The sequence below is a fragment of the Phoca vitulina genome, unplaced genomic scaffold (assembly GCF_004348235.1).
Source record: "Phoca vitulina isolate PV1807 unplaced genomic scaffold, GSC_HSeal_1.0 scaffold31, whole genome shotgun sequence".
NCBI lineage: Eukaryota > Metazoa > Chordata > Mammalia > Carnivora > Phocidae > Phoca > Phoca vitulina.
The window spans coordinates 18,019,064-18,040,347 of record NW_022589734.1 but is presented as its reverse complement, the minus strand read 5'-3'; the positions used below and the strand labels follow the sequence as shown (position 1 = coordinate 18,040,347).

Genomic DNA, 21,284 nt, shown 5'->3' with positions numbered 1-21,284 from the left:
TATTTAAAGCCTCAGCTCAGAGATCACTGCCACCAGGATGTCCCTCCCACCCCCACGTGGGTGAGAGTTCCTTTGGTACATCGAGCTTCCCCTGATTTCACTAAACTTGAATGGCTCCTTCAATGTGTCCATCTTCCCTGTGGGAAGCATCTCATTCACTGCTATATTCCCAACATCCAACAGAGTCCCTGGTACATGGTAGGAGCTCAAAAGATGTTTGAATAAATGAAAATTTGAATAAGACCACCTGGGTTCATGCTTCTAGCAGCCACTTTGAATCTATCAGCCTGTTTCCTATCTTCACACCTTAACCAACCAACCTTCAGGGATCCGTGTGATCAGGGTCACAGACATTGATATCAAGTGTCAGAATAAAAGAGACAAGCCCACCCCTAGAGATCTACAGGCTTCTCTTGTTTATGACAAATAAGTACCATCCGGCATATTGGGAAAATAGAAAAAAAAAAAAAAAGAAGATATGACAAAGTCAAAGAGTTAGATCTCATGTGCTTTGTAGAAGATGAGCAAGTCTATGCAAGAAAATTCAATAAATTGCTACCTGCTTTCTCCATCATTCAAAATGCCTTACAGATGGTAGTTAACTAAGACATGTTAGAAATATTTCTATTTTGTTCCTTGCCTAGTCCTTGAAGAACAGATTCTGCTTATTTAACCAATAATTAAATTTCACACATACATTATCCTTTGCCTCAAAACCAGTAAATACCAGATTTACCACTCAAGATACTACTTGGAGACAGATCCAAAGGTGGAAGCACTCTCCAAAACAGAAGGCTGTTGTCGCAAACCCTGGCTTCTCAGAAAGCCACGGAAGCCGGTCCTGTCCTTTCACAGTGCTCCCCCCCATCTGTATTTTCTCACGCTCACGATGAGGGCGTCAAGGAAAACTCACAGCTGTGCAGAAGAGACAGCGGCATTCCTGGAGTGTGGTCATCTTGTCCAGGGACTGTTCGCATAGGCAGAGCTTGCAAGTGACAAGGGGAGCTGGAGCCAAGTCTCCTGCCGTCGGATTTTCAGTGCTCATGGTGAGATACTGGAACCCGCCACCTGAGCCCATCAGCCTGTCCTCGGCGTTCTTCAGGTCTCCTCAATCCCTACGGGAAGGTCCAAAGCAGAAAATATTATAGTCATTCATACAGCTGAATATTATATTCATTCAACACATTTGGGCCCCACCAGGGCAAACCTTCACCTTCCACGCTGTCTAGGCACACAGCAAAGGCCTTTCTGAGAACTGTGGGCTCCAGAGCTTGGCACCTTGGCAAGGTGCTCCTGGCGTCCTGACATTTACAACCTCACCATCCTGCCTCCTCTCGTGTAAATTACAGGAATGAAAAGACCACAGGGAACAAACACACCATTTAGGAGTTGCATCGCTACAATCCAACAGATTTAAAAAAGAGAGAGAGAGAGAGACACTTGAAAATAGGATGTCACTCAAAAAAATTAAACAAGGAATTACCATATGATCCAACAATTCTACTTCTCGGTGTACACCCAAGAGAACTGAAACCGGGATGCAAACACATACTTGCACACCCAGGATCCTAGCACCATTGTTCACAACAGCCAAGAGGTGGAAACTATCCAAATGCCCATCAAGAGATGAATGGATAAACAAAATGTGATATAAACATCCAATGGATTAGTATTCAGCCTTAAAAGGGAATGAGACTCTGACACACGCTACAGTATGGATGAATCTTGAAGACGTTATGCTAAGTGAAATAAGCCAGACCCAAAAGGGCAAATATTGTGTGATTCCATCAATGTGAGGTACCTAGCAAGTCGAATTCATAGAGAAAGAAAGTAGAAAGGTGCGGCTGGGATGGGGGAAACAGAGTTACCATTTCATGGGTACAGACTTTCTGTTTGGAATGATGACAAAGTTCTGCAAATGGATAGTGTGCTGGGTGCACAAGACTGTGAGTGTGCTTCAGGCCACCAAATTACACACTTAAAATGATTGAAAGGGTAAGTTTTAATGTTATGTATATTTTATACCAATAATTTTTTTTTCAACAGGGCATCAGTGTTAATTGTGTTCCTTCACATACGTCATTTCATTTCAACTTTTGCAACCATGAGGATTATTTCCTTCATTTTATAGATGAATTGAGGTCCTAAGAAGTTAAATAATCTGCCAAAGTTCTCAGAGCTTGGATATAGCAGAGCAAAATTCAAACCTCCATCTTCTGAGACCAAGCCCAGTGCCTGGTCCATTATGTCATAGCTGCCTCACAAGCGGATATTACATGGAGGGATGGAACAGGGAGAGAGAGGAAGGGGTAAGGAGAGAGTGATAAAAAAGAGAAAAAGAGACAAAAAGCCCATGACTACAAGTACCATAAGGTCACTGAAACTGTACAGAGTGAAATCTATCTCCAAACATGGCATGACTATAGAAAGGATTTTTCTACAATGAAAAATAAAAAGTAGAGCTGAAGCCTTTCCACTTGTTTTTATTCAGATGATCTTTAAAAGAGGTAAAATAATTGTGAAAATAATCTATAGTTTGGATCATATCAAGAAATTCCATGTCCTAATTAAAGAGAAGCAAAATCCTAAAGTTCTTACTATTTTAAAAGACTGTGGCCAATTCTAATATATTTGGCCACAGAAATCATTGTAAACAGCCTCTCCCCCTACCAGAACCAGACTCTTTCTGTCCCCATTTTTGGGCAAAAGAAATTACATGTTTGGCATTTGTTACATAGCCCCACAGTGGCTTACATCTCAACGTATAGGTACAAAAGTACAAAATCAAGGGAGGGCAAAACAAATTGGATTAGATAGAAGGAAAAAAATATCTATGAGATCTAACTGCACTATCTTAATGTCATACCAGAAAGAATCAATAGTTACTAACTCTACTAACCTGAAATATTCAAAGTTTTTCACCTACTCCCTGAGTAGTAGTAGACTGGATTAAAAATAAATTTGAATAGGAAGCTAACCAATGATTGGCTTCCATAATATTTCTTGGGAAAGGCCCAATAAGGTTCAAGACATGGTGTTCTTATTTGATTAACTATTAATGAGCTCTCATCCAAGAGCAAATCAACATGCCTATCAAATTCTGTGTTTTGAAGTTAAAAAAAAAAATCTCTCTTTAGGGTCAATTAGGAGTAAAAATGAGTGATTTTGCCTCTCTCCTCTTCCCGGTTTATGCACAGACAACTATCACCTGTTTGCTTCTCCAAGACACTGTATTTTAACTATACTGGAATTAAAATGTTAAAACTTAATACAATTTTAGAAGGAGGAGGGGGGGAAGGAGGAAGAAGAAGAAGGAAGAAGAAGGGAAAAAGAAGAAAGAAGGAGGAAGGAGGAAGAAGGAGGAAGGAGGAGGAAGGAGGAAGGAGGAAGAAGAAGAAATGCGGCCAGTAAATGCTTCCTGAGGAGGGAAGACGGGAATGACACAGGCCGAACCACCCAACACCACAAATGTCAATTACACGAAGAGCCCATTTGGAGGAAGCGGTTATGAATAGGTAAATCCTGTTGTTCCAATTTAACAGGAGATCTAGGTATTCTTCAACAAAGTCAATTATTTCTGACAGTCTCAACCTATATTATTTTTTATTTTTTAATTTTTTAATGTAATCTCTACCCCCAATGTGAGGTTCGAACTCATGACCCCAAGAACAAGAGTTGCATGCGCTACCGAGCCAGCCAGTTGCCTCGATCTTATTTTTTAGAAAGAGACATGTAACACTTGAGAAACGAAGACATAATTGACTCCTTCTTAGATTATCTCTTAGCAATAGTCTTTTGAAGGCAGAACTAGAAACTGTGTTCATCGTGACCATCTGAAACATAATCTTATCTCTCGCCATATACACATTAAGTGCTCACTCCTTACTTTGTGAGTTAGAAATCAAAGTTATAAAAATATAAAAATATCTATCACCTCCAAAAGTTTCCTCCTGCCCCCTTTATTTATTATTACTTGTGTGTGTGTATTTGTGGTAAGAACACTTCACATAAGATCTACCCTCTTAGCAAATGTTTCAGTATACAATATAGCATTGTTAAATAGAGGCATTATGCTGTTCCCCAGGCGTATATTTATCTTCTCACTCATCAAGTTGTCTACATTAAATATGTACAGTTTCTTGTCCATCAATCATACCTCAATAAAGTAGTTTAATATATATACACAACTTTTTAAAATATATGTTATATATAAAAATATTTTTATGAGAAAAGCCTTTTCCAAAGCAGAGACCTGTCTTGTTAAAACCACAGCGACAAAAATTCCAAGCATTCCAAACAAGGCAGTGCTTGTGACTGAGACAGAGGAAGGAGGTCACATATTTCATCTCTTTGAGATGTGAGCAATCCAAAATGATTCTTCAAAAAGAAGTGATTTATTTTTCCGGGCGTCATAAACAGCAATTCCCTAAAGTGATGGCATTCAAACATTTGTCAAGCAATGGAATTCTACAAAAACACAGTCTTAAGTAAACTGCCACCATGGCAAGGAGATAAGGTGGCCCAGTGTTGGTGGAAGCAGTACCGGGAGCACTGGGCCAGGTCCCCTGGACCTCTGCCTCAGCAGCCTCCCAGGCACCATCATGGAAGCTGGTGGCGTTGCCAGGGACAGTTGGAAACCAACTTCTTGGTTTTTCACTCTGGGCAAAATCAATAATGAATGTTTTAAAAATGAATGGCATACAGGGAGTGCTTCATAAAGAAAAAAAAAGAGCATCAAACAAAAAATCCTTTCCCCGGGGACACCTAGGTGGCTCAGTCAGTTAAGCATCTGCCTTTGGCTCAGGTCATGATCCCAGGGTCCTGGGATCGGGGAGTCTGCTTCTCCCTTTGCCTGCCGCTCCTCCTGCTCATGCTCTCTCTCTCTCTCTCTCGCTCGCTCTCTCACAAATAAATAAAATCTTAAAAAAAAAAAAAAGGAAATCCTTTTCCCATTGATTCATTACATATAGAGTTCTTCAAGCAATCATCAGGAGAATCCTGAAGTTCTCTCCCTCAAGATGTTGGTGAATGGCTCCCAGGTGTCCTAGCGGTCTTCCATTTATGTCTTACTGGGATTCCTCCGTCTCTGACATGGAACCACCAATAGTAGAAACTCACCAGCCCACCCAAACCACGAGCACATGGCATGAACCTCAGAGGGGGTGTCCAGAGGAAGGTGACCACACCCCTCCAGCTCCTGAACCTTTCACAGGACTACATCTTCACAGGTACATGGACAATCCACACCCACTCCCCTCCAGGTTCCAAGAAAAGTCTTCCCGTCCAGAGAGCCGGTAATTCCTTCTCACTAGCTTGCCCAACTTGTTCTGCCTCATACCTCATGTTTTACCTAAAATAAGAAAGGGACTTGAATGTTCCACACCACACCACCCCCCCACTTGTTTTAAAATAGTAACAATTATAACTGCATTTATAATTATTACAAATGTGACCGAGCCTCTTATTGGGTGTCAAGAACCCAATGAGAAAAGAATTTTGGCAGAGCACACAAGGGGTATATTGGGGGAGAAAAAAAAAAACAATGGACAGCTGCCTTTAGGTTTGAACTTTTTAAAGTTGGGGCAGGGTTGGGGGTGAGGGGCAGTGAGAGCGGACTTCACCCATAAGTATCACTTGCTTAAATATAAGCAGCCATGTAACAGGGCAGATGGGTTGGGGCATGCAAGCAAAGAAAGCCCCTCTAAAACATCTGATTTTGCACCAAATTACCAAGAAAGGGGAACCAGCAGTTCTACCTACCCTGACTGTCTCCGTACTATAAAGTGTTCATTATGTGAGAAGCTAGTACTATCTGATAGGAAAGAACAGAAAAGTCACTTTTCCCCTCATGTGTTTTCGTTAGAATTGCCAAGGAAAGGAATACCTCACAAACTATCCTGGAAGCACAGGATGTATAAGGAATTTTCATATTCCGCTGGCAGCCTGAAAAAGCAATCTGCTCCAAAAATGCAGAGGGTTGGAGAGCCAACATTTGAAGTATTTTTAACTAATGCAGTTTACGTCTGTTTCACTACCCAAAATCACGGCAATTATTTCATTGCACAAAAAGATAATGCAGTTGGAAGGGATAATGTTTCACCAGGATACTTATCTAGTTGTCCAGGAATTTTTACAGCATTCAGCAAAAACTGTAAAATTTAGATAAATGGATAAAGCACAATTAAGGAGACCAAGGGAAGGAGAAAGTGGACAAAATGAATCAACTGGATATTACCGATGTAACAGAATATTTATGTAAAAATCCAGTTGATCTGTGCTGAGGCCTTAATTCTAAACTATGCTATGAAAGTCTAAGATTTACTCAAGAACAAGGCATAAAACAGAAGAGACACATGAATACTCTCAAAATGTTTACTTGCCCACGTAGGACACAGTCATTCCTGTGAGGTAGCTGGAATAAAAGATATGAATGCATGACTCAGGGAGGGCTAACAAAGGGAAAGGTTTTCAAGAAGGGTAGGTGCTGGGGAAGGTAAAGCTGAAGTGTTGCCTTTATAATGGAGAGATTTTCTCAGGAAGCCAATACTCTAACAGAGTAGAAAGATACAGCAATCCAGAGATTCCATCCTGCCTTGTTAGGAAAGCTCTCCCAATACCAACTGAGAAGGACGTCAGGCAACCAGATTCTACTCAGCAAAATCTGAAAATTAGTATCGTGTTGACCTTGGCACTTCTGCCCAATACAATTATTTATTTCGCTGCTAGTTCATGTCCTTAACAGAAGCTATTAATGACTCAAATAGTACTGACTGAGTCTAGAAGTGCTGGCCATCATCAGCCAATAGCCATTTGCTGTAGTTCTACCCTAAATACAGTCTGGAATGGAAGGTAGACCAGCTGGCTGGTACAGCAGCCAGAACAGTGGGTATTAGTGTTTGGTGAGGCAAGGACTTATGGTAGACCTCCATAGTGGCCAGTGCTGTGGTTCTCCTCTCTGCTTGCATCTTTGACCCACTCTGGTCATTCAAGGTCTAGAGGAACCAATACAAATCCAGTAATATCAGAAAAACAGAAATATTTTGTATCTCTTTAATTGTTTTTTAAAAGAATAATTCTCAAGGCCAATGAGTAGATGCCTGGCATCACATAAAGGACGCTTTATCATTATTTGCAAAAAATAGATTAGACACTATTCTCTAGTATAAACAAATCTAAGAAATACTTAATTCTTAGATGTGATGGAAGTAAATATTCACCTCCTCGGGCCTTGTGAGTTCGCAGTATTGTTGAAGACGACTGTTTACCATTGTGCCTCATGTGCTAGGAAAGGGGATCTCGGTATTCTTCCCCCCTGCTTCTTGGCCTCATTCAGAGGAAACCAGGAAATGAAAAAATACTTTGGTCTGTAATTCCTTAGCTTTAACATCTTCATCTCAACAGTTAGCAGGATGGAAATAAGACTATAAATGTGTAACATGGAAACTGCTATCTTCTAAAAATGGAACTGACGTGCAAATATATCCCTATTAACTATCACGCAGGTAAAAAGGACAGACACTCCATTAGGAGGAGCTTCTTTTTTTGTTTGTTTGTTTGTTTTGTTTTGTTTTGTTTTTAATTTTATTATGTTATGTTAGTCACCATACATCATTAGTTTTTGATGTAGTGATCCACGATTCATTGTTTTCATATAACACCCAATGCTCCATGCAGTACGTGCCCTCCTTAATACCCATCACCGGGCTAACCCATCCCCCTACCCCCCTCCCCTCTAAAACCCTCAGTTTGTTTCTCAGAGTCCATAGTCTCTCATGGTTTGTCTCTCCCTCCGATTTCCCCCCCTTCATTTTTCCCTTCCTTCTCCTAATGTCCTCCATGCTATTCCTTATGTTCCACAAATAAGTGAAACCATATGAAAATTGACTTTCTCTGCTTGACTTATTTCACTTAGCATAATCTCCTAGGAGGAGCTTCTTAAACATTAGCAAGTATTGTTTCTAAACAGTCTCTTTGCTATTTGAAATTAGGTTATGTATAAAGTCTGGTACAGCTATTAATAAGATCTAATTTTCTTCCAGCTTTATTGAGATATAATTGATATACAACGTTGTGTAAGTTTAAGGGATACAATGTAATGATCATACATATGTGTGGGTATATTCATATCTGTCTATACATGTTTCAAAATGATTACCATGATAAGGTTAGTTAACACATCCACCACCTCAGACACTTACAATTTTTTTTATGGTGAGAATGATAAGATCTAATTTTTCTATTTTTTTTCCTACAAAATATATAGGAGAAATATATGGAAAGATTTGTGGACATAATGGCCAACGAAGTGGATGACATTGTGAAAAGCTAATTCTCTAAGTCCTACAGAGTACAGGCATCTGGGATGGCAAATTTTAACATGTGCAAAATGCTGATCCTTCTAAAACGTACATTTCTTTTTTCTTGCCTTCTTTCCATGTTCTCATTGCCACTATAGGGAAAGGCCCAGGAGGAGAAATTCCCGGCTTTTCCAACAATAAAAACTTATCAAAGAAGGTAGGAATGAACATGAGAATAAGAGCTCAATGATATTTTTGGCATTGTAATTTCACATTCATCATGGTAACTCCCTCCTCGACTCCACTGTGCCCTGCCCAACCCCATTTTTTAATCAATGGTTCCCCTGCCTCCCACAATTATTCATACAGCCCTGCTGAATAATTTTCCTCCCCCTGCCTGGCATAACAACAAAGCTCAGAAGCAGGAAGGAACGCCACTTAAAGGCAGGTCAGACAATGATGTAATTAACAGGGCAAGGAGAAGTGTTATTTCAGAAAGCCCCATAGAGCAAGAGATGGGCTGATTTCTTGGGTCAGCACATTACCAGGAAGCTATAGTGGCTAAAGCACAAATAGCTGAATCAAAATGTTTTCTCCAAGTGAATAAAAACACATGTATATATTACCCTGCCTTGTGAAAGTTAAAAGTTTCATACGGAAATTTTAATTAGAAACAAATTTAAAACTGGTTTGGGAGAGGACTCCCTTCCATCCCACGCTAAACAAGGGGCAGCATGTGTATTTTTGTATGCCTTTGCCAAATTGGTTTCTTAAAAAAAATCAATAATGCAGGAAACCGAGTCAACCCACGAAGAACTGAATTCTGCATGTTAGATGCTAGGGATGTAAAGGTAGTTAAACCCAGTCCCAGCTTACAAAGAGTAAAGTAGTGGAGGAGATTGTTAACAGATAGTTTTATATATAATAATACACAGGACAATTTGTGGGTTTATAGCTTCAGCCATAAGTCCAGCAAAGAGACAAATGAGAGATGTCTTGTTCTATCTCCCCCCAAAGACAAAGAACCAGTTGATTAAAGGCCTGGGACTCAAACTCATGACTGCAGAGGAACTGGAAACCAGTAAGACACGGCTTTCAGAGTATGTTCTTTAACAGATGCTACAAGCCATGTGATCTGCAATCTCTCCAGCTGTGAATAAGAGAAGTCTATTTCACCGAAGTCGTTGTGTTTTTCAGTTCAAGGATGGAGGTCTTGTCACATACGAGAAGTTTCTCATTCTGTGTTGCAAAAACATTGGTCACTTCTCTCTTTAATGTATTATATTAGTCTTCCGTGTTGTTAAAACTGCAGTGTGATGCATTGAGTTTAGAAGTACACATCGACCGAGCAAAAGCAAATGCCAAAGTTAATAAAAATAGAACATTAGTACAAGACCTCCCACATATACCTAAAGGTGAACAAGCAAATTAAAATTTAAATAATTAAATAAGTTAACTTTGGTGCTGTTATGCCCCTTCAAGTTACTTAATGCTTGGATGACATATGGGAAACAGTATCCAAAAAAAAAAAAAAAAGTCAAGATGAAAAACCTCTAACATACTCAGGTAAAACAACACGAATTAAAAACTGCCACTCCAGGGCGCCTGGGTGACTCAGTCGTTAAGCGTCTGCCTTTGGCTCAGGTCATGATCCCAGGGTCCTGGGATCGAGCCCCACATCAGGCTCCCTGCTCCGCGGGAAGTCTGCTTCTCCCTTTCCCACTCCCCCTGCTGTGTTCCCTCTCTCGCTGTCTCTCTATGTCAAATAAATAAATAAAATCTTTAAAAAAAACACAAAACAACAAAACTGCCACTCCAGAACAATGTCATTTCCAAGCTTATACCAATTCCTTCAGGACAGAGGGCGTATCTTATCCATCTTTCCATGTTCAGCATCTAGCCCACACCTGGCAAACAGTCAGTAGTCACTCGATCCCACAGTGGATAATTTCTTTCCAAGCGCATGGAGGAGAGAGAATATTAAAGGCCTGACTCTCATGTGCATTCCCTTCCAGCAATTCAAAGTCTAAAAATATTGATAATTTGCAACAGCTAAGGAGCTTCTATAAATTCAGGTGGGCATATCTGGAAAACAAAGTCTTAGGACTCAGGAGCAATGGCTGCAGATGCCTACTCCCCCAAGCTCAAGGTGGAAAGCATGATTTGTGTGGCATCTTGGCTCCTTCCCCATATCCAAAATAATCAGTTGCACAAAGCAGGTTTAGTCCCAAAACTATTTGGACTTTGTTCCTCCACCAACATCTGGGTTCAGCATGATTCCTGACCTCTACCTCAAACTGGTGATTTCAAACACGAAGAACCTCACTCAACGAGAAAGTGATGTTGTAAGTCAAGGCCAGGGGAAACACGGAAGCCAGAATTCGCAGAAACACCACGGAGCAATGACTCTGGTGTCCTAATAAATGTTCCTAAATACCTAAAATATTAAAACTGCTTCTCAAAAACAAACATTTAAATATACTTTCTCAGATTAAAAGGACTCATACTGTTGAAGAGAAAGTTCGTTTTCAGGAAGCTAAATGGTTATTATATAGATGAAATAAGCTTTTTTTCTTTTTAGACAGAGCATAACTTTTCTCTCTGCTGTCAAGTTTGCCTCAGAAAACCTGGTTCACAATCTGGGAGACCGAAAAACTAATTATTAAAAAAAACACACACACACACACAAAACGACGTGTCTTAAACTGACCTAGTTTGGAAGCCTGGATGCCTTTAAATTGCCAATGAACTGAAGCCATTCATGAGAATGGAGCTTTTGAATGCTGAGAATGTTCTGTGGGGCTCAGCGCAAAGATATTTGGCATGGATGGCTGTAAATATTTGTAAAACTCTGGGTAAATGGACAGTGTTTGACCACACTCACACCTCACTTCCAGCACAGTAGTGCAGGAGAAAGTTATCTAGGGTGATTCGTTGGGGTTGTTTTTTGTTTGTTTGTTTTTGTTTTTTGGAGGAAGGAGGTATGTTTTCTTCTGTTTGTTTTAAATAAAAAGTCAAGCAGCCCGATTCTGCTACTCTGACATCTTCTTTATACTTAACATTCTCTATACACAGTTACCTTGTATCTGTTTACTCATCAAGACAGTTTCAATTAGTCAGAGGCTACTTTAGAAACGGAAGGGTTTTTCTCTTTCCTATTTTTCCACGTGTGTGTCCACCACAAAGAAAAAAAGACCAGTCGCAGGTGTGCAAGGGTAAAAACAGGAGGTGTGTGACAACGTGGCCTTGGATTTAACACAATTATCTCAGTGTGGCCCGTGGGTCTGCTACATAGATCTTTCTTGCCCCCTCCACCTCTTCCTCAAGAGAGTCTCAGAAATACTTAAGGGGCCACTACTTATGAACAGGACTAAGGCTCCGTTCATAAGGGAAGGGAGGACAGAGTCTGGAGAAGGAGGGACCCACAAAGCAGTGGGATGTGAAAGGGACCAGGAGGCTCATCCCATGAAAACTGCAACAGCCAGATACTTTAATTAGCCAGCAACTCAGTGAAGACTGGCTGGGTTCCTTTGGCCTCCTACCCACACCGTAAAAACTGAGTCATCTCTAAGTTCACTTATTTTGCTTCTGGGCCTAGGACCCCCCCCACCACCACCACCACCACTACCACCACTAATCTGCTGCTTCAGAAATGTTAGATACATTGTTCTATAATTCAGACCTTGCAGTGTTCAAATAAACATCCAGAAATGCCACATTACAGAAACACAGACAGTCCTATGGGGACCCCCAGCTAATGTTTAGTAAGACTGTTCAGCAGCAAGAAATAAAGTGCCACACAATAGTGGCAGCAAGAAAGAGGACATTTTCCCAGACAGGAGAATTCATTTCTGAGAAATCTGAATGTGAGACGTATATGCAGGAGTAGACTCACAGCAGAATCCCTGAAACTAATAAGAAAAGCAAAAAGGTGCCCTGATAGAAGTCAGCTCAAGATACCTCTTCTCTGCTGAAACGCAATCAGTTTCATTTTAACTTAAACTTGAGAACAGCAGTATAGGATGAGAGCTTCACTCTGTGTTATCAGCAATTACCTGACAAAATACGATCGTGTATGGCCAAGATCCCAGCTTATGCCTATCTATGTATGTCAACATTGCGCTGTGCATTTCCAAAGTAACAGAAGGTAAGCGTCTGAGATGACGCCAACTTTTGGTGTCCCCTCAAGAAAGACACAGGGAGGTCTGATCTCCTCTTGAATTTGCCAATCAGTACATTCTGCAGAGACCGTTTTGTGCGACATTAGTTTCTCTTTACCTTGACCGAGGCGTCTATTTTTAAAAGCTAACAGGTGTTTAAGGCATTCGGAATGAATTCCACGCTGTCCGGTTTAAGCACTGGAGACAGGAAAGAAAGCTCCGAACCAGGGAATCATAGTCTCTAGTGGCTTTTTTTCTCTGTTTTTCCTTTTCCTAGTCCAGCACCCAGCCTGCCTTGCCCTGCGGGCGGCGTTCCGAGAGCTCGCCGAACCTACCTGGCAGGAGGGCCCCGTGGGTCCGGGCGCCGCCGGGCTTCTCAGCAGCCGCCGCCGCGCGCCCCGCGGAGGCGGGTTCGTGTCATTCTCGCCCCGGTCCTCCGCGCTCTGCAGCCGGCCGCTCGGCGCTCCGCAGGACTGCGGCGGGACTCGGCCGCCCAGCCCCGGGGGCGGGCGGCAGGGGGAGGAAGGGGAGGGGGAGGAGGACGACGACGACGACGAGGAGGAGGCCCGACAAGCGCACGCTGCCCCGGCGAGCGGCCGCGCCGGCCCGAGCCCCGCGGAGCGTGGGGCGCAGCTCGCCGGCAGCGGCGCCGGGAGCCGCGCGCTGATTTATACAGGAAGCTCAGGCGCGGCACTTCCTACTTCCCATGTGGGTCGCACTCCCGCCGCAGGTGATGGTCTTTGAACCCTGTCCGAGCCCCGGGCAGCGGCGCGCCCGCCCCCCCGCCCGCCCGCCCTCCCGCGCTCGCCGCACCGCTCAGCGCCGCTCCCTCCCGCCCTTCTGGGCCGGCTGCCGCCCGAATCCGGGGCAGGGTGTCCCGCGGCCGCCCTTAGTGTCCTTCATCCTGCCCAGACCGGGACGCTGCACCTCTTGGCCTTCAAGGCTTGTTGCTTGTCTGCACGTCTCCCGCTAGGACACCTTTCCCTCTCTCTCCCACTTCTGAGGACCCCCCCCCCCCCCCCCCCCCAGCCTGCCTTCCCACCCTGGCAGAACACTGTTTTTATAGAAACACTTCCCAGGCACGTCTCATCAGAAACACCTTGTACCTGATTTGGCCTTTTGCGTCTACAGACAAAATAACGCGGGCAAATCAAAGCAGGACCGTCTTGGTTCACCTCCTCTGATAAAGGCACACCTTGATGACACAGTGATTTTGCTTGAAGTGCTTTCTCAACAAATGTATGTGGGAACCCCCCCGTAACCTAGGTTGTATTCAGTTCGAGAAAAGGTCACACAATAATCCAGAAGCTGTAGGGTATGCTATGATGTGCCTTCCTCACTCCAAAACCTTGGACACTTCATGTGTGTGATGTTTAAAACAGATGATAAAACCAACTCACTCCCCCCACCTGCTGCCCCCCCCCTTCCCAGGTCCCAATCACAGTCCCAAATCTGTTGAATCACTGCAATTTAGAAATGGCACTGCTCTGACACAGGAGTCTTGCCGTGCCTACTCTGCAACCTCACTCTACTTTTGCACATGTCAGTCAGGAATGTGCTTCCTGAAAGGAAGGGGCTCCCTCGTCCTTTGTGGGGGGAATCTGAGCATGCCAGTGAAGTAGGGGGCAGTGGGCACCATTCCAGACAACACAAGTCTGCTGCTTCTCAGCCCTCCATGTTCAAGAAAACCTCCAGGTCAAAGCCAAGTGCTTGAAGAACACATTGTGCTGATGGTAGGCCAGGCCTGGACCAGTCCATTGCGGGGGTGGAGAGGAGGCAGGCAAGGAAAGTTAGAGAACAAGCACACAGTAGGGAGGAACCCAAAGGAATAGAATCAGAGGATATTTGAGACTGAAAAGTTGTTCTGGCTAGTTTAGTCCAAATGCCTAATCTTAAAGACAAGGAACCTGATGTCCAGGGAGATTTAAGTGGTAGGCTGGAACCAGATAGGGCAGAGCTGGAATGAGACCTGAATTGTGTTAAGTGAAAAGGTACATGTTAATAACCACCCCCAAGGAGTCTAGCTTCAAACTTAACAGTAGCTTAGATTCTAATATAATCAACTCTGGGGCGCCTGGGTGGCTCAGTTGGTTAAGCCTCTGGGATCGAGCCCTGTGTTGGGCTCCCTGCTTAGCAGGGAGTCTGCTTCTCCCTCTGCTGCTCACCCAGCTCGTGCTCTCTCACCCTCTCTCTCTCAAATAAATAAAATCTTTTTAAAAATTAAATAAATAAATAAAGGGCACCTGGGTGGCTCAGTTGGTTAAGCGTCTGCCTTCAGCTCAGGTCATGATCCCAGGGTCCTGGGATCGAGTCCTGCATTGGGTTCCCTGCTCTGCGGGGAGCCTGCTTCTCCCTCTCCCTCTCCCACTCCCCCTGCTTGTGCTCTCTCTCTGTGTCAAATAAATAAATAAAATCTTTATTTAAAAAAATAAATAAAAATAAGAGAATCAACCTCAAGGTATTTTCTTAATGTAGTGGCCACTATTGATGGACAGGAAAGAGGAAAGATAAAGCACCTTCGAAGAGATTAGTTTATTAATTACTGTCAATACAAAACTTTGGCACCTTAGACCAAAGTTCAACGCAGAATCCACGTTTTAAATTATCATGCAATTAAGTTATAATCTTTTGTCAACAGGATAAGGGAAGAAGCTGCTGCTGTGAAAACATATGTTAGGCAAAGAGAAAGGAAAAAAATTGTATAACTAAATAACATCAGCATCAATTATTTTCACTATGCAAGTTAATAGAAATTACATTAAAATTTTAATAGGACGAAGTAAACACATAGAACACTATAGTAGTATGTGAACAACTCTTTCAGATCCAGAATAAAATACCAAGGAATAAGTATAACCAAGGAGGCGAAAGCTCTGTACACTGAAACTATAAGATACTGATGAAAGAAACTTGAAGGTGCAAGGAATGGAAAGATGTTCTGTGCTCATGGACTGGAAGAATGAACATTTTTAGAATGCCCATGCTACCCAGAGCAATCTACAGATTCGATGCAATCCTATCAAAATTCCAATGGCAATTGTCATAGAAATAGAACTTACAATCTTAAAATGTGGTATGGAAGCACAAAAGACCCCTGATAGCCAAAGCGGTCTTACGAAAGAACAAAGCTGGAGGGATCACGGTTCCTCATTTCAGGCTACATTACAAAGCTATACACATCAAAACTCTTTCAGATCTGCCTAATGTGTCCACAGTGTGCATTCATTCATTCTCTTGAGCATTTTTTTTATTCATTTGAGAGAGAGAGAGAGCAAGAGCGGAGGGCTGGGTGGGGGCCAGAGGGAGAGGAAGAAGCAGACTCCCCGCTGAGCAGGGAGCCTGACGCAGGGCTTGATCCCAGAACCCCAAGATCATGACCTGAGGCAAAGGCAGACATTTCACCAACTGAGCCAGCCAGGCGCCCCTTGAGTATCTCTTGATCTCCCTCCCAGACAAGCTGTTAGATGCTAAAAAGACAAAGATAAATTGGATGTGATTCCTGTCCTCAAAGAGCTCTTAGTCCAGGGAAGGAGTCAGACAAGAAAATCAATGATCAGTGTTCTATGATGAGTGAAATGGTAAACATGATGCTCTATGGGAGCACAGAGGAGAGCAATTCAGCTAAAGGAAAGGGGCTGGTAAAAAAGAAAGGCTTCCCTGAGAAAGTGACTTGAAGCTGAGTCTTCAAGCAGCCACGTGGGGAAGGAGGAGAGAGGAGAGTGAGCCTGATGCAACAGTCAGTGCAAGCACCTAGGTGGTGCTTGTCATGAGTCAGAGCAGAGGCATTCAGCATCAGAGAATGAGGGCCTGAACCATGTAGTGACAACTGGCCTAGAAAGGAAGGCGACAAATGGAGAGAGATTCGAGAAACAGAAGGGATGGGTCCTGGTATCTGATTGGATGTGGGAGGTGAGGGAGCGAGGGAGGAGCCACGAACTGAGAGTGGGAATAGAGGAGAAGGAGTCATATGGAAAGTGATGATTCAATTTGAATTCTTTAGAATCTGCGGTGCCTCTGGGACATTCTGGAAGACTTGTCTCATCGGCCATCAATAAAGAGATCTGAGGTGGAGAGTCTTTTAGGAATTAACATCATTTAGGTGGTGATCATGGATGAGCTCACCAGGAGCTGAGATCACCCACAAAAGGTAGCATGCTGTAGAGAGAAGCAAAGGCTCTGGACCCATACAAACTCTATTGCCCACTCATTACTGTGTAACCTTAAACAAGTTTTAACATACCCCAAACTCAGTTTTCTCGTCTATGAAATAGGAATGATGATATTCATCTCATTGGCTGTTGTAAGGGTAAACAAGAGGTTTGTAAAGTAGCTAGTGCGGTGCCTGAGGACACTACCCAAGTCTTTGGGGTTGGTCAGTGAACGTCACCTCCTGGAATTGTGCAGTACGCAACCTGCTCAGGTGTATAGCATGGCCCTGTCCTAATACACAGTAAGAACTCAGTCACTGTTACTCATCTAAGGAAGGGAAATGGGAAGCGGAAAGAAAGGAATCAGAAAAAAGAACACAGAGGCGCCTGGGTGGCTCAGTCAGTTAAGCATCTGACTTTTGATCTCAGTGCAGGTCTTGATCTCGGGGTCGTGATTTCAAGCCCCGTGTTGGACTCCACGCTGGGTGTGGAGCCTACTTAGAGAAAAAAAAAGAAAGGAAGAAAAGAGAACCCAAAGGAACCCCAGTATTTAAAGGGTAGGTAAATGGAAGCCCTCAAATAAACCTAAGAAGGAACTGCTTCTTTTAGACTGCAAAAATAAATGTAATATTTGATATCTTAGACTGAGAAATAAAATCCAGCCAACTACAATCTATAACAGCATTTTTCCTGAGCAATAACAGACATGATACTACAAAATGTCCACCTGAGACTGTAGTCATGCTGATATTCATAATGGAGAATCATTCCCTAATCTGAATTATAGACCTTCCTAAAGAAAAGCCAAACCAAATCTTCACATTAACAGTAAGTAATCCAAACTGTAACAGGAATTCTATTAACTTGTGATATACCTAAAGTCATATAAGAGCAAAACCAAAATAAATCCAAAGCATACTCAAAGTTTTCGCTACATAGGAGGCCAAAAATAAATATAGAAATAGAATTACTAGCTTTCTCAACATGTACGTATAAGCTACTACATAATAATACATACCATATTTTATGTAGTATATAATAGATATATGTTATAAAATGCAGAGGTCCTACATAAGAAGAGAATCAGGTGGAATTTCTTCTTTTCAAAACTGTTCTCTTTAATATAAAGAAAAATCAAGGGGCACCTGGGTGGCTCCGTTAGTTAAGGGTCTGCCTTCGGCTCAGGTCATGACCTGGGAGTCCCAGGATGGAGCCCAGCTTCGGGTTCCCTGCTCGGCGGAGAATCTGCTTCTCACTCTCCCTCTGCTCCTCCCCCCGCTCCTGTTCTCTCGCTCACTCTCTCTCTCTCTCAAATAAATAAAATCTTTTTTTAAAATCAAGATTCATTCTTAGGCAGTGGAAATTACTCTTCTAATATGCCTCAGTAGGTAAATTAGTAACACATACCTTACACGTGACATTTTAATTACATCCTGCACTAAAACCTAAATTAAAGAAAAAGGTTTGCTCAGTTTCAAAAAATCAGACGAAAGAACACAGTATTGGGAAACCAGCTTCTGCAATAAACTGTCATCCTGTGCATGGGAAAAGAAGTAAGACAAAGGTCACAGTGTTCTGCCGCTGCCAATTTGGTCATTTCTCCTTTCCAAACAGCTATAACTTCGTTTGCACTTTCCTGGTGCATCTAATGGTGCTCATGTATACATTCAGTCAACATTTATTGAGGGTATTAAGCACAGAACTAAGAGTAAGACACAATACAAAATAAGACTTAAGAACATTACCGAAAGAATGTGATAGAAACCATTCCCAAGATACGCTCGGGATGACATGACAGTCATCCAATTATCTCAGACTTGACAACAAAAGTTTTCAAAAAGCTGGAGACATGTCATGCGGTTCTATTTCAACCATACGAGAGCATCTGAACATCTCCCAGAGCAAGTCAAAACCAACTGAGCCCCCAAAAGAAAAACTTGACCTGAATAATCCCATGCTGTCATTGCCATTACGCCACATAAGAACCCACTGTGATTCGAGATAGAGAGCTTAACCGGAGAGCAAGACTCCGAAGGATTCAGTTGTTCAAGACTCTGAATATCCCACATATAACACCACTAGCGAGCCAGGGTTATGGGCCAATGAAAAAATGGGATTCAGCATTCTTGTTCATCACTGAACTGCAGAAAAAATGACTGCATTAACCCTGACTTCAGATTCTCCACTAGAGGGGCACCTGGGTGGCTCAGTCAGTTAAGTGTCTGACTTTGGCTCAGGTCATGATCTCAGGGTCCTGGGATGGAGCCCCGTGTCCTGCTCCCTGCTCAGCGGGGAGTTTGCTTGTCCCTCTCCCCCTCCCCCTGCTCATGTTCTCCTCAAATAAATAAAATCTTTTTCTTAAAAAAAGATTCTCCACTAGAAAGTCCAACGAAATAGTCTTCAGAATCGTTTTATTTGCAAGGATTGCATTAATCCTTCTACTAATATTAACACCTCCTACAAATTCCTGCATATCAGACAATCAATGAAAAGAAAATCCCTAAACAATGTTCCCATACATCATCATCCCAGACATTGTGCCCATTGGTTGCCCTATATCCTCTTCCTACAAAATAGTGAATCATAAAGTCCCCAGTGAAACCAGAAGCCAGATAGAACTAACAAATACTATCATCTGCAACAGATCAAAGAAACCAAATGAAGGGCGTGGAAGCCGCGGCTAGATGGAAGCTGGATTGAGAAATGCAGGTACCTTGAGAGGGAGGGATCCTCTTCTGTATCATGCAACAGAAAAGTCTCCCCTACACTTGGGAAGCCTATTTCCTTTCCACACCCTCACCTTACCCCTGAAGTCCTCCAGACCTTCCTTAGCACATGCCATGGTATGGTCCTCAGGAGGAGCGTCTCAAGGACTTTGCTACGGATTAACAATTGTAGCAAAAACCACAGACTGTGCAACAATGCTTGCATCGCCAACAGAATGGAATCTGGGAGATCCTTCTTACAAATCAGTGTTCCTTAAGTGGATCCTTCTCATTCTCCTTGGCCTCTAGAGAGGAATCCTAGATTAGCAAATATATGAAGATCAGTTTAAGTAAAAATTGCGGTCACGTGACATGTCTTTGCAAAGTGCCCTTTTCCACATTATGCCTGACCCACTTACCTCTACTTATCTCGCAGAAGTCACTGTGCCACCTAGTTGCAGGTAATTAACAATCTTGTAAGGCCAGTGGTGGAGAAAATAATTGACTGCCCAGAGTCCTTTCTCCTCAGATGCATAGGTCTTTCCTTCCTCTTCTCACTCGCTTTCTCTTTATTCCTCAACTATGGCACCTAGCAAGTGCTCAAATTATTTCTATCTTCCTTGGTGGTCTGTCAGAAGTGTATCATACATGAACAGACATTTCTGCAGAGAAGACATCCAATGGCCAACAGACACATGAAAAAGTGCTCAACATCACTCGGCACCAGGGAAATCCAAATCAAAACCTCAATGAGATACCACCTCACACCAGTCATAGAATGGCTAAAATGAACAAGTCAGGAAACGACAGATGTTGGCAAGGATGTGGAGAAAGGGGAACCCTCCTACAATGTTGGCAGGAATGCGAGCTGGTGCAGCCACTTTGGAAAACAGTATGGATGTTCCTTAAAAAGTTGAAAATAGAGCTACCTTATGACCCAGCAATTAAATTACTAGGTATTTATCCAAAGGATATAAGCATAGTGATTTGAAGGGATACCTGCTCTCCAATGTTTATAGCAGCAACGTCCACAATAGCCAAACTGTGGAAAGAGCCCAGATGTCCACTGACAGATGAATGGATAAAGAAGATGTGGTAAATATATATATATATACACATGGAATACTACGCAGCCATCAAAAAATGAAATCTTGCCATTTGCAATGACATGGATGGAACTAGAGGGTATTAGGCTAAGTGAGATAAGTTAATCAGAGAAAGACAATTATCATATGTTCTCACTGATATGTGGAATTTGAGAAACAAGGCAGAGGATCATAGGGGAAGGGAGGGGAAAAAATGAAACAAGATGAAACCAGAGAGGGAGACAAACCATAAGAGACTCTTAATCTCAGGAGACAAACTGAGGGTTGCTGGAGTGGAGGGTGGGGAGGGATGGGGTGGCTGGGTGATGGACACTGGGGAGGGTATGTGCTATGGTGAGCACTGTGAATTGTGTAAGACTGATGAATCACAGACCTGTACCCCTGAAACAAATAATACATTATATGTTAATAAAAAGAAGAAAAAAAAGAAGTGTGTCATAGCCTGGTTTTCACTTCCCACATCAGCCCCTCACTCACCATGTGCTAAAGTTAACAGCCTATGTGTCTTGTAAGCATTTTTCTCTGTGCTCATTTAAGCACGTGCACACACACACACACACACCATTTATCTCAGATCTGTGAATTATTTATTCATATTCTTTGTCCATTTTGCTTTAGAATAGTTTATATTTTTTCCTGTCCATTTGTAAGAGCTCTTTTTAAATTATAGATATTAACACTTTGCCTGAAATATATTTTACAAACACTTTTTCCAAACAAAGCTGATGTCTTGGTTTATTTTTTTTTTCTTTTTTTTTTTATTATTATGTTACGTTAATCACCATACATTACATCATTAGTTTTTGATGTAGGGTTCCATGATTCATTGTTTGTGTATAACACCCAGTGCTCCGTGCCAAACATGCCC

The 21,284-nt window shown here is 42.5% G+C and overlaps 1 protein-coding gene across 4 annotated transcripts in view; it reads right to left on the bottom strand.

Annotated features, from left to right (window-relative positions):
* The window catches only part of RNF144B (ring finger protein 144B), a 174,353-nt gene that overhangs the window by 64,753 nt on the left and 88,316 nt on the right, over window positions 1-21,284 (bottom strand). For 3 of the 4 annotated variants that reach the window (XM_032425016.1, XM_032425019.1, XM_032425018.1), the window contains one exon: window positions 914-1,115. In XM_032425016.1, coding sequence (XP_032280907.1) covers window positions 914-1,078 — 165 coding nt within the window. In that variant the 5' untranslated portion in view covers window positions 1,079-1,115. Of the gene's footprint in view, window positions 1-913; window positions 1,116-12,792; window positions 13,079-21,284 lie in introns of those variants that run through there. The other variant, XM_032425020.1, reaches the window with a different exon arrangement.